Source organism: Argopecten irradians, chromosome 1 (genome assembly GCF_041381155.1).
Source record: "Argopecten irradians isolate NY chromosome 1, Ai_NY, whole genome shotgun sequence".
In the NCBI taxonomy this organism is placed as follows: domain Eukaryota; kingdom Metazoa; phylum Mollusca; class Bivalvia; order Pectinida; family Pectinidae; genus Argopecten; species Argopecten irradians.
This window is the reverse complement of record NC_091134.1, coordinates 32,396,480-32,413,291: the sequence shown is the minus strand read 5'-3', so window position 1 is coordinate 32,413,291 and position 16,812 is coordinate 32,396,480. Positions and strand designations below refer to the sequence as shown.

At 34.4% G+C, this 16,812-nt stretch overlaps 1 protein-coding gene across 3 annotated transcripts in view; it reads right to left on the bottom strand.

The window, feature by feature from the left end:
• Positions 1–86: 86 nt before the first annotated feature.
• LOC138324435 (spondin-1-like) overlaps positions 87–16,812 on the bottom strand; it is an 82,246-nt gene continuing 65,520 nt past the window's right edge. The window contains exons 7-15 of one of the 3 annotated variants that reach the window (XM_069269504.1): positions 9,712–9,862; positions 9,367–9,473; positions 8,638–8,884; positions 7,752–7,766; positions 6,004–6,453; positions 4,818–4,988; positions 3,632–4,006; positions 3,300–3,481; positions 87–2,947 (exon numbers count right to left, since the gene is read on the bottom strand). In XM_069269504.1, the coding sequence (XP_069125605.1) occupies positions 2,894–2,947; positions 3,300–3,481; positions 3,632–4,006; positions 4,818–4,988; positions 6,004–6,453; positions 7,752–7,766; positions 8,638–8,884; positions 9,367–9,473; positions 9,712–9,862 (1,752 nt within the window). In that variant the 3' untranslated portion in view covers positions 87–2,893. The remainder of the gene's footprint in view (positions 2,948–3,299; positions 3,482–3,631; positions 4,007–4,817; positions 4,989–6,003; positions 6,454–7,751; positions 7,767–8,637; positions 8,885–9,366; positions 9,474–9,711; positions 9,863–16,812) is intronic. The other 2 variants (XM_069269515.1, XM_069269510.1) reach the window with 2 other exon arrangements.

Below are 16,812 nucleotides of genomic sequence, written 5' to 3'. Positions count from 1 at the left end.
GATCAAAATCCAAGAAGGAAATAGCCAAAATTCTGAACAGGTGAGCTAAATCGTCTTGATTAATGCAAAGCAACACTCAAACACTATTATGGTCGTTTTTGTAGAATTTATTTGAAGAGTTTCATTGTGTTACAATACATTTCTGCCTGTACAACAGTAATACATACATCTTAACACAATTTGGATGGACATACACTTAGCAACTTAGCAGTGGTAAAATATCAGTCTAGTATCAGATGCTGTAATAAATTAGTAATTTGTAGTATTTGGAAGCTGTAGTTCATAACATCATGTACTCGACTGTGGAAGGCACTATTGTTAAAGTGAGGTAGGATATCAGTGAATTTATCTGTCCCAATTATCATGTAACTATATTAAATTAAGTTTTCAAAGGTGTGAACCAAATCCTGGACAAAACTGGGGCCAGACCTATCGGAGTCTGAAATATCTAAGGTTGTGACCCTGAATTTCGATAAGTCGTATCTCGAATATTCAGACACATCGTAGGGTCATTGTGTCCAGTCAGATTTTAGGCTAAATATGCTGGTCAAAACATCTAATTACATGTTAACATTATGTAAAACCTATTAAATATTAATTCAAAAGATTAAACAGGAAACCGAACGTAACATGGTAGATTTATCCAATCTCTTTCACACTTATCACCTATCTAGTGCTTAACTATAGTAAATGCATATCTGTTGATAATCCTTTCACACAAATATTAGAAAAATTACATAACTGAAAAAACATCTATATCAATCAAATAACCTATATCGATAAAACATACATTCATCCGGAAACTGAATGCTTTACCTTATTACCATTTAGAAACAGTAATTAAAATGCATTTACCCATTTTGTTTAATCTGTGAGTGGTATTTTCAATCTCTAACACTACAATGAAGCAATATTTTTCAATCGCTTTGGTTTTTTATTGCTACAGAAAACACCCATATTGTGATGGTGTAGTGACCGATACGTTACCTGGTTCTGTGGTAAACGTTCTATGTTTGGAAATAAACACAATACCATTTTAGTCGTGGCTGATGAGCAACACGTTCTCATTGTATACAAAATGTTGTGAACACCAAAACACCAGAGTATTTTAATACCTTAGAAGGTTTGCAAAAACCTGTTTTTCCATCAATCAAAAACTAGCAAAATAATGTTATATCTTTAAGGTAAATGTGTAGATAAAGAATCCGCTTAGGAATCATCTATACCAAAGAAATATAAAATTACGGTCCCATCCCTCCTTAACTAACAGCCGATTTTACTTGTAACATGGTTTACAGAGGTAAACAGCTGAAAAAGCAAGTGGAAATCTACATATGTTTGGTACATTCAGAAAAAAGTTTGTATTTTTTATATGCTCGTTTAGGAAATTCAGTTAAACCGTCATATTACGTGGAAAGTGGCCATTTACATCTGACGTTGATTGTTAGCTGTGATCGAAGCACTGTGGGTTACAGAACAAGTTGTTGTGGATTTATGATAATTGTATATTAAAGCTAATATTTACAACCCTATCTACTATACACAATATAATACAACAGAAATATGTACAGCAACATTAACAAGTATCTATATATATGCACACAATATGCCATTATGGTTCTATATTATTGATATTATGAGATTCAAATATTCAGATAAAAGGATGCGATATACTGGCCCAAATCACCATGAACCAGGAGTCGAATGTCACCAATGGTCAGAGCACACACATACACCAACAATTCCATGTACACAAGGGAAGAAAGAAGAGAATACATAGATTCACAACTCGAACAACTCGATATACTGAATGTAATAAGTTCTGCTGGAGGTAGTATCAAAGAATGCAACTACTTGGCTCGTCAACGTGTCCGAATCGAATATCATTTTGTCTTTCGTTACTGATGTTGACTAAAGACTTTGATGGACAGAGCTTGTCCGTTTGTGAATATGAAATATATATTACATCTGAATTGTATAAGATGTATGACATTCATCTGAATTTTCTTGTTTCATAAAAAAGTGATTCACTTTCCATATAAAACCTTGAGTCAATATTTGATATGATAACCATGAGGGGACTTTTTTGTCCTTCTTAACCAATGAGAATTTTACTTCGACAAATTATTTAATGCTGAACCCAATTGAACTATAAACTTATACAATACCATAATTGGGTTGGAAAGTTTTAACTTTCTTAACACTACCCCAAGCACTATTTTTACAATTAAATTATGTCAGTACTTTCCTTATAACTGGAAACTTAATCAATTCGACTGGTTATAAAATATGAAGACAGACTTAACATACAATGATAAACGCAATGAACAAAAACCAACGTGAAAATCTCTTCAGTTACATCAGCTCATGTACATATGGAAAATATCGAAGAAAGCATGGGTACAACAACACATAACAGAAATTTTAAAATGGGGTGATAAAAATTTACAACCTATCTAACATGATATGATGAAAGACTTGTATGTTCATTAGTGGTTCCTCCGTTTCGGTCTCCCAACTCTTTATTGATATTCGTTATAAATATTGAACAACCAAATGTTCTACCACCTTCTGTGGTATAGACATTGCACAGGGAAAAATCATCAGAAACGAAGAATCACAGTTGTTTATAGGAAAATCCTCATATTCACTTTAAAGTATAAAATCAAAGGGATGCTAATGTAAGGCATTTCAGTAGTGTTTCGGGCAATCTGTCAAACAACAGTTCTTGTCCAATTATTAGAGTTTTTTGACATATTCACCTAGTTTAATCTCACAATCAAGTTTACATCGAAAGTTTCTTGACATCATTTCATAGTTGCTACCTCACATGTGTAGAGTTCCTCTGATGAATAAAGTTGAACATGTTTCCTATTTTAAACGATGGCTACTGTCATGGGAATGACTGTGGATTCGAAAATAAAGCGTCCCTCATCATCTCTTCCATCTGAAAAAAAATCAAAATAACATTATAGTGAATCTTTAAAATGGTACCAAACAAATGCTCTGTGTAAGTTTGGGCTTCAAAGATACAACCTCTGTTTCTCCTTGGTTAATCAAACGATACCATTTTTTCTAACTTATAACGACAACACTAATTGTCTTGTTTTGCACTTCTGTAACATTATCTTTTCATAATGAAACGCAAACGAGGTTCAATTTGCATTCATCATCTGATAAATGCTATAACCGTTAATATACATGAGAAAACTCATTAGTTCTCAGAAATAGATGGTTAAAAATCAATATCTTGTATTAAGATAAGGCGGTTGAATTACACATGGTAGTAGAGAGTTTACCTCTTCTGTGTTAGGACAAACAGGCAAGACACAGAACTTCTTCTCTCTCCGTGGCGGACAGTCCATGCCACCACGCTTCGGTCGCTTTATCACACGCTTTCGACGTTTCTGTGCGGCATTGTCGCCACAGGTGTGTGAGCAGGGTGTCCACTCGCCCCATTCTGATAGAACACAGTCCACCGCTGTAATAAAAAGAAGAGGACTATTAAAAAGAACCCTGTAGAATATACTCTACCAAACGTGTCTCTTCCTACCAAATTAGACAGTTTGAAACAAAAATTCGTTGGGAGAAAGTTCAAATAATCAATCAACAAAGAAACAATTATACTCACGGCATTTGTTTGGTCTCCTGCACTTCTTTTTCTTGGATAGCCGCCGTGAACATCTGCCTCCGTTTCTAGCTTCCCTCTCCACTGTCCTTGTTTTCATCATGAATCCCTTGCCGCACGTGACGGAGCATGGTGACCAATCGGTCCAGGAAGACACTTGACAGTTAACGGCCGGTCCATCGTTGGGAGGTTCCTGGCGTTGACGCTGACGTAGTCGTCTATCTTTCTTGTTTTTCCGTTTTCTCAGTTGTTTCTTTTCTCTCTTACTTAACTTCCTTTTCTTGTTTCTTTTATTCGGACGCACTTCGACCCTGGGTCTCATATTTACATTGCCCTCTCGCATGATAGTCGCCTCATTGGTAGGTCCTTCGTTTAGAGCTGTTGGTACAAAAAAGCAGCAAACATAATTACAAGAAACATATTGATTATCCTTCTATTAAATTGATAAAACCATTATTCAACAATTATTCAAAGATAATATGATAGTTAATTTATGTCCTCCATTACCAGACCTAGATACAATGTTAGTAGAACCGATATTCCATAATTCATACCACACCAGTGGTGTACAAGGTCGTCTTGTACACCATTATACTACTTTTATTATCAAATACATGCAATTAGACATTAAACAAATTCAGACTTATTACAAAATTAATCATACAATTATTGCACAATTTTTTGCACCCAATTTTAGGTTTAACAAACAAAACGTTAGAGTGGACAGGTCTCGTAAGAAGGTCAAAGGTAATATATTATGAGACTCGCATATGATGAATATGAAATTTCCTGAAAACAAAATGTTTTCCTCTAATAAGCTAGGCGTATGTTAATAAGCTGAAAGCTATGTACTTTTTTTCTATAGAAATGAAAGCATAGTCGAATTCCTTCAACTTTTTAAATTAAGACTAACTATTTTGGGAAAATTAAGATTATTTTGTAAAATCTGTTATGATTCCTCGTAGATATCTTGATTGGAACCTTATACCGAGTTCGTCATGGTCAAAGTTAAATAACAACTCATGAAGATTATAAAATAATGAGGTTAAATTGGATTTTATGTAACATGTCGGAAAGAAATTATTTTTGACAACTATATGTTACGATTCCGGATTGTAGTAAAGATGAATATACAAAAAGATGTATAGATGATAATGACTTTATAGATAATTGAGAAAAATGGCAGTACCCATTGCAACATCACAAGTCATTGTACACTCTTGTTCTGAACGGAAATTATTCTCATTTCCACGGCAACCACCATAGTTGAATGGCTGGCATGATCTTTCTTCGCTGTTATAAAACCATCGTGGAAAGAGCCCCTTACAAGGTCCAATTTCCATAGGCGTTGTGCAGATTACTGTAAGATAGAGGGATTATATGTCATACCACCACACATAAAAATGGCATGCACATAGCCAATAGGCCAGGCCATCAATGCATCAATGAAGGCCAACCGTTGGTCAGTAATGTATCCAATCACCAGTCACCCCACAGAAATGTTTTAGTTTCACATTTTTGTGATCGTGCTCTAGAGAATGGATTCATGCTGAATCTAGTTTTCATTTTTACTGAGTAATTAATTAGTTAAAACACTGTTAGGTATATATATATCACTAGGTATATAGGACCAAAGAGTTTCGGGGTACATTGTAAGCAGTAGCACCAGTAATTTTTGAAGAAAAGTTTAGACCCTGAATAGTAAAGTCCACACATTACAACCAGATCTACATATACAAAGGAGCCATGTTCACCTTCCATCAATTTGTACAGGCCTTCCACTGGCTTCGAATCGTTTCATATATACACTTTTTATTTTCCTTAGGAATTATCACAAAACGTTCTCAGATGAACTTGACTCCTATGTACATAGTTAAAAATGTTTCATTGATAAAAACAATATATATATATTCATGCCATGCATTTACTGGGGAAATATACGTAATATAGACAATATTCATTGTCTTCAGAAACAGTGGGTATTATCCTTTTATTATTAGCTTTACGTTTTTGGGCCATAAAAGTATATCTTCATATTCTAAATGAATGGTCTAATCATCTCTCTCGTTGATCTAAGAAAATATGCAATTTGCAAAGCAAATATATCACACAGAAAGCTATTTTCCGACCTACATTTTTTTTGCATCCCTCCCACCCATACAAAGCACTTCCATCTACATTGGCAACGAACGTTCGAATTCTATATATATTTCCACCTTGAATACAGATCTCTGGGTAACAGAATTATATCCATTTGGCGCCTTGAGCTAAAACCAGGGAGTAACCATAATCTAAAAATTAAATATATTAATAAATAGGATTAAGAAAGCTTTCTACTGAAGCTGTTATATGACCATAACCACCATAATTCATACCTGAGAAATTCTTCATCATGATAGCTTTCCTGCAGTCGCGGATGTAGCCGAAGCACAGGTCCTTTTCCATGAGACGTGGCTTGGCCGTACACAGCGTCGAGTTGTTGTTTCTGGGGAACATACGCCATCGTTCTGTGATTCCAATTCCACAGGTGACACTGCATGGGGCCCACTCCGTCCACTGCGTCACCGCACAGGGATCATTCCGGTCAATTGGTTCGAGTTCGTGTCTGATGACATAGTCGTCAGGGAGTTCCTTGGGTCCCTTCCTTCTGTGGGTTGTTCTGCAGTCGCCTTCACAGACCTCCCTCTCCGTAAGATCAATTCCACAGGCTATAGCCGAGATACGCAGATTGTTGAGTAGCCGGCGCCGCTCGCGGTATCCGGCGCCACATGTGCTGTTACAGCTACCCCAGGCTGTCCACTCGGTCGTCGAGCATTTCTCCATTTCTAAAAATATAATTGGTGTATCCTCATTAACAAACAAGAAAATGATCACTTTGTTGTTAATTGAAATGTGTTAAAAAACAAATTGTATCAGTCAAATACAGAATCTAAAAATCAAACTGTGACTTTTCTAGCCTTGCTGTAGGCATTATTCTCAATTTTTAGAATATAAATCATTTTGATTAAAAAAATTCAGTACAACTCAATGACTTACTAAACGGGTTTAAACTGTTTTGAGTATGAAACTGATTTTAAAATAGAAAGAAAGATAGTTCCATAGAATGTTGTGCCAGGATCCATAGAAAGGACTGATACAATTTATTTACTTATTGGTCAGTTCCTAGTGACCCGTAGTGACCATCAGTTGCCAGTGATGTGACAGGCAGTGACATTTGTGCTGAGATTCATCTATATAGTGAAAACAGGAAGCTTCTAATTTTCTTATGAGATATGACATACTCATTGTAAGTGAATGGTGCAGGTGAGGTTATGATAAAAAATGTTCATTTAGAAAAACTGCTTTTGAGAGATAATCTGCCATCCAAATATTGTGAAATCATATTTCGGATTTTGGAAAACAAGACAATTTGAACAGTATCTTTTATCGGTAATGAAACGTTGCTGTAAGAAGTTTTGTGAACATATTTAACCATTACTTTTTAAATTTTACGATCATAACCACACCACATAGTAGATGAATTACGTGTGAAGTGAAAATATATCGAGACTAAAGGGTTGACCCAGATTAATTTTAATCCTCCTCTGTATTTGTTGTTCTATGACACAGATTCCTACACCGACCAATAATGACACAAAGTTATTTTATTGTAGATATATACACAAACATAGATGATAAGATATATCAATAAATCCAGGCATTCCACAAGAAACCCACGAAAGGACAAAATTCAATATTTAACACACAATGTGGAAAGGACAATTTTCTATTTTTTGATTTTCTCCATGCACAGTACCCCTATTATGTTTTTTATCAAAATGCATTTGTTGAATTGTATTTACATAGATTACTGAACTAGCTGCTCATTGCACATTAATGAATAATGTTTTCAATATTCTCCATTTGTACTTTCTACATAAATGGTTGAAAGGCGCAAAAGTTACCATATACCTATTTTTGCTATCACCATTTAGACATCCAAACTGATTTTTATAATGATACTTCATGCATCATGCATCCAAACTCGCACTTCCGTAAGAACACGACTGGTTTACTCCCCTTTGTACACCTCTCACCTATGCAACATGACATACATATGCTGTTTATTTACCTATATACTTACGAAGCATGGCATCGGCTGTCAAATAAGCAATGATATCAAAATGATAAGCAAAAATTTTGATATGGAGAAAGGCAGTGCGTCTCCTCAAGAGAAATAAGAAGGGAGTGATATTGAGAAAGGGAGTGTTCCGCCACAGAATCAAATTAGTGAGATCAGTGGTCACAGACAAATTAAGAAGGAATCGGTCAGAGACAAACATCTGTACTAGTTTATAGTATTACAAAATTCAGTTCAGATGTTTTCTATACAAAAAATCAAGCCATCTGATTTGATCCACACAGAGGTGTTGTAAATTTTGTGAAAATATGTAACAGTTTATATGGCTTTTCTATAATTATTCACCCGTAAGCGAAGTGAAGATCAAACCATAGCAATTTGTTAATTATATAAATCTGTGAATGTCATAATTTGGTCAAAAACAAAATAAAACATCTCAAAGCAAGCTTCTTGTCCACAAGCAAAGCACTTTCGGCTCTATGCAATTTGCATTCAATGGTATAATTTCCCATAAGTTCCAAAAGGATATATAGAAATGCTGATATAGCATAAGATGCAGCCCTCACTATTATCTTGGGATTTTTCTTACTTCAAGTCTAATTTTAGAATATCTCTACTAACAAATTAACATCAAACTTTTGATATTTCATGTACAATGCACTCTTTCAAATCCAACATAGCCTGCCTTTCAATTCTTACAATATATTAAAAACGTACTTAATCAATCTCTTGGAGATCACGACGATTTAAGGCATACTTTAAATTTCAGAGTTCTATCTATAAATGCAAATGCTGATAAACTCAAGCTAACTGACACATGCTTTTCCGTCATACAAAAATGGTTGTGCATTCAAGAAAACTAAAAACGTCATCAAAAATAAACAATTACCTATTTTTTTCTTCATCATCATTTTCTTCTTCATCCGTTCGATGAGTACACTGGTGCTGACAACTGATTCCCCAGAGTCTGTTTCATCTGTGCCGTCATCGCACGTCTTTTCAGCTCTCTTGGTGATCCTCAGACGAGCCATGGGCAGGATTTTTTCTGGGCCGTAGAACGGGGAGTCGGGGTTCCGGGGGAAGCGATTCGTGATCTTGTGGATGTTTTCTTTGGGATTAGTGGCAATGTTTCTGGCCTGTAAGGAAAAATATCACAATGCCACAGTTAAGTTTTTACTATAAAAATATGAGAAACATTGGCGTTATACGGATTGCCTCCCCTTTGCCACATTTCCACAGAGAAGAAACGTGACGTAGTTTTGCTATGAAAGGTGTCACAAAGCAGATTTTCAGTTGGAAGTGTTTTCATGCTAATCAGCACATCGTTTGTCATATTCAATACATTATTCACTTGTGAAAATAAAGTGATTATATTATGATTGTAGACCAAGTAGATACTGAATCAGATATAAAGAAGCTAAAGGGAATCTGTTTTAGCGGTATAAAAAAAACTTAATTCATAGCAACAAATATGTTAAAATGTCAAATGATGAATATGGGATATCCTTATTTCCCTGGTTATATCAATCTTAAAGTAAAACTTATGGTCCTGGAATATAACAATTTCACTGGTTACATCAATAATACAGAAGTTTTTTTTTGTTTTCAGTATACCCACCAGATATGTGAGACCGCTGTCTGTTCCAGCGTCCCACGGGAAGAGGTCCACTTCCATACTGTCAGCCCAGGTACAGTTGGCCTGACACAGGTTCAGACGAGTCACACCTGAAATAGTCCATACTCATTAGAAATACAATCTAATTTCTCTACAATGGTCTAGATCGAGAGGTGATATCATTTCAACGCAAAGTTGATAAAAATATTATTTATAAAGCAAATCATCTTTAACGCAAAAATAAATTTTAACATTTAAAATCATGATAATAGTAAATATTTCATTAATGAATTATAATTGACATATTTTCAATAATGACTTCTAAAACGTTGTTTATCGCATACTGACCGACACACCAGTCGGGGCTCGGGCCTATCATACTGAGTGCTGATAGGAAATGGGCATTCTGGTCCACGAAGAAGTCAGCGTGCATACTCTTCTGTAGCTGAGTGTAGCCCCACAATGGGGCGGTCTTAATCACTGTCTTTATGTGGGGGTCCTGTAAAACAGAACATTACATCATGTACCTAAATTTAGACGAGGCTTTGCCTGATGCCAAATCCATTTGCATCTTATTTGCAATATAATTTATTGAATTTAAATATAACTAATTTAAGATAGTGTTATAACTGTTAACAATATTCAGTTACCATAGGACTAGGTGCTTATTGTATTTTCAATGGGGGTATTTTGATTCGACATCAATGTATTATCTTTTTAAGAATTTGTTTTCAGGTCTGTTAAACAAGTCATCATGTAAATGGATTTCACACGTTTATAAATCCGCCATTCAGAAAAAAATATCGAGAGGAAAAATAATTCTAAATGTAAGATAATTATAATGACTTTTTGGGGATTGAATACATGTATTTTTGAATTCCCACATTTACAGTGACAAATGAGTCTATCAAATTATGTTATCAGCCCCAAGATTCAAGGGAAGTGACGCGCAAGACCAGTTTGGCTGGATAATTAAGATGATATAGTAGATATTATTTTTACGTGTCCTTTGACACGATGTCTATTATAGGTGACTTCAATGATGAGGTTCATTGTCGGAGAACGTCGTAATCCCTAAAAGGTAGGTCACCAAGTACAATACATGGTGATTACTGAAGCCATCTGCAGACTCCAGCAGTCAAATATGTCTGATTGTCCCTTAATTACCCTAAACTCTTTCTTCACACCAAATGAATTATCAGTATAATTGCAGAAATTCATATTCAGCAGCTAATATCAACAGCATTAAGAAGTTCATGCACTTGGAAATATGGAAGTTATATTTGATATAATCGGCCGCACCCGATTGAACAAAGTTTCTCTGTGAGAAAAAAGATGTCAGATTTACGGCACCGTAAGTATACAGTGCATTGTGGGAATGGGTGGAACAGGTAACATTGTGAGAATGGGTGTGAAGTGTTCAAAGAGCAACTAGAAATATTAAAGCTGTAAAAAATTGAAAGTTCTAAAGCCAGACTTTCTTTTACTCATAACATTGCTTAGTCAGCACTGCCCTTACACTTATAACACAATCAAATACCTGGGCACATTGTCAAATGGCAAGGCTGATGGACAATATCGGCCTTTGATGAGCAGGTAAGTCAAACATCGAACACAGGTAACGCTAGGACAGACACATTCCACACTACATATTTGTATATTACGTTTCCTTTCATTAAACTGCAGTTGTTTACATTTGGAAATCCACCAATATCATTTGTATTGTCTGAATCTGATTCATGTCGCACAAAGATGACTTGTGCATTCTGCTTATACAAACATTTAAATATTTACAACTTAATAGATGCATATTTGTCACTGAGTATAAGGAAACATGTTTGATAGTCATCAATTAAGCTCGGATGTTTTTTTTAAACATTGAATTCATTGATTTGTCACCAGTTTTTAGTCAATCTCTATGATACGACAAATTGTACACGATAACCTTAAACTTATAACCAGACGTACGCAACTAACGCACTAAACAAATATCTATGTGACATTTGAAGAAGAATTTAAAGGACAAATAGAATGCTTCTTATCAACTGGGATTTTCATCATTTACTTGTTAAGTGTGAGAGAAAAATAACCAAACATGTGTCTCTTTCAAGAAAAAAGGAATATCTCAATCTTTTTGCTCAACACTTGCCAAAACAAATGAAATTGAGATATTCCTCTCTTTTATGTCAAAATCTCCAGGAAGAGAGTACACTTCAATTGCATTTATGTTTATTTTTATACCATGTGTTCTAAATGAAATTTTTGGTGAAAAGTTTATTTTCTCTGCGAAAGTCTAGACAAATATCCCCGACAGTAATAAGCAAAATCAAATGTAATGTTTTATACATGTTTGGGTCACCATATTATTTTCATTATTTATAATTTGCAAATGAAGGTATATATGATAGTGATAAATATTTCGGTATACGCTCTAATAAATGTCCTAAGCACTTAGGAAACTATGAATAATGAGGGGGCATTTAATTGGACCGTATTTAGACCTTTTATAACATAATTGCATAACGTAATCAACACAATTTTAATTAACTTGCAAACAAAGAAACTAAGGTATCCATAATTTCAGTCCGCTTCTTATATAAAGATTTAGATTCAAGGTAAGTGAACTTGGGACTTTTAAAAGTGGAGGGGCGTTTAATGTGTTAAATACGGTTTAAGCATTGCACACTTCCATTCAGCAATATAACTGACAAATATTAGTACCTATACTTAATAACAAAGATCAAACGCTGAGAAATCTTAAATATCTGTCTGGGATTTGAATTATTTTTTTAACATATAAAATCTGATATATATCTGCCCATGAAAATCATACACTACACACACTGAACTCCTCTTTTTTATATAAATTTACATAGTTGTGGCTTATAATTCATATAGCTTCTTAAAATTTGTTGAATATAAAATCACTTCAATGTTATCTCCGAGAACTCGTAAATTTAATGCATTTTATTTATACCGTATTGTAATGAAACTGCAATAATGTTTCAAATTTCCATATTTTCTTTTCCTTTTCCCTACAAAATAGATTTTACGAGGGCTAGACATCAACAGCGATGCGCCACACACTGAAACAGTTTCCAAGTTAATTTGCTCCAAGTGTTTTTACGTGACAATATGACAGTGTTATGCTCCAGTTACCAAACAAAACGATCCTCTTTCTTGTACATTGGTTAAAAGGGCGGCAATAAACCTATGATCACCAGGCTACAAACTAAAGCTAGACATCAGTATAGTCACCTATAGATATTATATACAGCATTTAGGCTGTATAGGTATGAAAGTAGCTTTTCTAGGACAACTTAGGGTTCAAAATCAACATTTTAAAAACTATTGTTACCCACATTCGATAAACTTAACTTTTAAACAAGAAAGCAAAAATAAAAAATATCATATGTATATAAGCTTAAATAGGAAAGCAAAATCGATATGGCAATAAGATACTTGTAACTACCATTAGTTGCTAAACATTTGACCTTGAACCCTGCTCTTTGTGATCTTGACCTCTCTTCTTTCTGTATCAAATATCTCACTTTTTTCTTTGAAGAGATAAAATGAGATTTATGACCTCCCTCAGAATCTATCCACATTAGGATACTTCCTGCTAATGTTAACAGGTTACAAAATAAAAGTCAAACCTAATTTCATCAGCTATAAAAGTGTATTTTCCTTTTGAAACGCTGAAAACTCCAGTTATTATCATCGTTTTTGAATCTTAATCCTCAAAAAGGATTACCGAATAATTTTGAAAAAAAATCACATTGGGTCTTTATTTGTAAATGACAAAATGATGTTTTTATTGGCACTAGTTATAGATGAAGGAAGTTTCCTATTGCATGTTTTTATCACTGCGTGAATAGAAAAGCTAACTTCACCAGTGTGAACCATTTATCAAATATGTCTAACTACAGAACATTAGATATGTTTTGTTTTTATCTGCTGACACGGTTTTATCTTATATTACATCATCCTAAAAGGTAAATTAACAGTATGAAAACACCTCCTTCCGCCCTACAACTGTGAAGGAGAATCTATAGAGTAACTGATGAATGTAAGAAAAATCTATCAAAGTGTTTATCTTAAAACCTGTCTCTTGGAACCTTGTTTATGTGTCTATATTCAAGGTTGATACTTCCAGTTCATTCTAAAGCTATATTTAAGAAAGAATTAAGACAAAATGCCATTTAAATAGTTTATGTTTGGATATATGGCTAAGACCTACTGCAGTTCCGTCAGAGCTATTGGTCTTTATATACCATAACCTGACGAGTTTACCAACAGTTGCCTGCGATTCTGGCGATGTTATTAACACCCCTCTGACAAAATATCCATTTTGTTCTCAAAGATGCATGCAAACTCTCTCCCACTGCTAGGCCTATTGAACATAACTATTTTTTTTCTCTCTGATTTTCTCAACAACCGTTTTTTGCCCCTCTTTTTTCCTTGATCTGTTTACAGACAGGTAACTAAGTCTGTTCCGTCATTCCGGCGCACCACTCTGCTAATTAGTTACATATTTTCATTGATAGATCGTTTAGTTTCTCCTACAATAAATCAGCATTTTAATTCATCTATCTCATCCCTCTTTTCCGTTTGAGGTCTGCTAAATGTATTTATTCTATTTGAATGAACATGCCTGTTTTGAGCGCTGACAAACGAGACGTACCCACAGCAGACCTGCAGGCTGCATCAGTTTAGGGTTACAACGGCTGATGACATATCGCCTTTTGGACCTGACGTCTGTTTGTCAGTACTAACTGGTGATCCGTTTCTCTCGCCACAGTATATCACAGTCATCTGGATACCCCATCAAGTGATTATAATAATCAATTAAACACTCAGGATGTATATGATGTTTTCTAAACACTGAGAAATGAGCTACTTAAGCTCATTACAATGCTGTAGTACCACATTGAAGCCAACTTTCGTGCACGTGCAATTCACTTTTACGTGATTTCTTGATCAAAGTTAGCTCCGTAAATAAGTATTAGCCTTAGGTATATCAGATGAAAAGTTTTTCAATTCAATAAGCTATCTACATAAAAACTATAATTCCTTAGCTTGATTTGAAATTCAATGTCCATTATAATATTTTGCTCTTCTATATTAAGAGTCTTCTATATTCAGAGTCGTATAAATAGATTTGTTTGAGAGTGCCATACTTTTTTAAAGAACAACATTGGACAGAACGGGATGGAGCACATTGGAATATAATGGATGAGATGGACATAAATAACACTTTGTTAGCCCCCCTCCATTTCATGACAGTGACATTAAACTGCCACATGATTCCAATTACATCAACAGTACTCCAATCGATGATGCAATGATCAAATATCTCTTATACTAGCATTATTTGAATCAGCTTCACCGATACTGCAATACACTCATTTTCAACATTTTTAACCCACTTTTTCTTTCAGATAATTTATTTCACATACAAATACCAGTGAGATATCTGTGTCACGCATACTTAGCAGTAAACAAACTTTTATGGGTATAACTTTTATATATGAACAAATCCTTTTTTTTTCATTTCCTGCGAATAGATGTTTACTGCAAGGCAATATCCCTGGAAACATGCATGCTTTAACCGTCATTCTATTTCTTGATATTTTTTTGCTGTAAGTAATCCCCATCAAATATACATGTCAAGAAAAGGTGAACTAATTACCAAAAAACTTTCCTTCTCAACATTTGGGAGTAAGCTTTCGACAGGTTTATCTTTTTTACAGCTAAAATGCGGAAAATTCACTTAAAGTTGTACTTACATAAAATATTCAATATTTTTCTAACTTTAGAACTGAATTCCTCCTTTAATGACAAAGTGTCCTCTCACAATTTGCTCCAATATAATTCTTGTGAAAGCTTAGATAATTGAATGAGAATAAACAGAAAAAGAGGTGGAAAAAAAACTTGATAGTATCATTAAAATTTAATTTACAGTCAAAGCAGAGTAAGACAATTAGAAGATTTTGCTTAATTTGTAGTATTTAATTGGTTTTGATAAGAACATTAGAAGATTTTACTTACTTTGTAGTATTTAATTGGTTTTTATATGTACATTGTAGATACCAGTACACTAGAACAATAAGGTTAACGTTTGCCTGTATATTTTAATTGATTTGATTTCTTATTAAAACAACATATTTATATATCTAAAATATATAACTTTTAAATTCTAAGTAATGGAGATTTGGTTTGTTTGTTTTGTAGGATATTCATATATTATAGAACATATAATTGCACACTGCATACCTTATGTGATGATGTCAGATTTCTTTTATATATGATATTATATCAACCTGTAGTTTGAGACATGAATCCTCAGTGCATTTATTTTTGCTGAACAGTCAAATTAGTGCAAATTTGATATCAACATATTTTTTAACCTAACGATTTGAGTACAATGACATTAAACCTTGTTTTAATTGCGCATCTGATGCAGAAAAGATCAAATATGTAAGGAGAGGTTAAAAAAGAATTTTGGTGAGACAATGAAATATTTCTTTAATTTGACGTTATCAGTTTCCAATAAACGACAGTATCTTAACGGAGGCCACCCCATCACTGACTCGTGTGAATGGAAATGTGAACACGTACAATGGCGGCTGGGAGACAGAGGGTGTTCTGGGTACATTATAATAACATGTCTCATTCTCCTGGTTAATTGTCTGTAAAATTGGACCCAAAATAGACAACCTCAACATCATATTGTAATATAATGTCTCCATCACATTATTCTTAGAACAAATTTCAGTGAATGAAGAATGTCTATTTCGTTATAGTGGATGAAGAAAGATAATTGCATTTATCAGTTTTACGTAAAAAAGAACACATTCACTGGAGAAAGTCGACAATTAATAACTATGATTTAAAAAAAATATTAAAGAAATCTTCGTGAAGCTTAAACAGCGTTTTGAAAGCTTCATTTTAATTATAGGTTATTTTCGCATATACATGTGATAACGGTTTCAATTGATCGAATCTAAACAAAGATTGTGGCATGTTTTATCAGACGACCCAACACAGCTCAATCTCTTTCACATTGATTCTCACTTTTATTCCCACAGATAAAAAGAAACATACATACATTTTGAGGTTGGCGACAATTTTTCTTTATCTCGATATTCTGACAAATCTGTATTATGTGGTTATGCTGGCGACAACAATAGGAGGGGACGGGCCAATATTTCACCCGTGATCAGCCGGGTCGTATCTGACCCCTAGCTGACCTTGTACCTGTTGTAATTACCCATGTAGACCTGTCGGATTTACCGTCAAATCTAATATCTGTCAATAGGATTCTGACTTTAAATCCATGTCATCCTTTGTCCTTTGTCCCTAACCGATCCCTAGATCCCTGTATCAAAGTGTCCGGACAAGTCCGTGGATCGGGACTGACCCCTACAAAAACACCCCCCTAACATC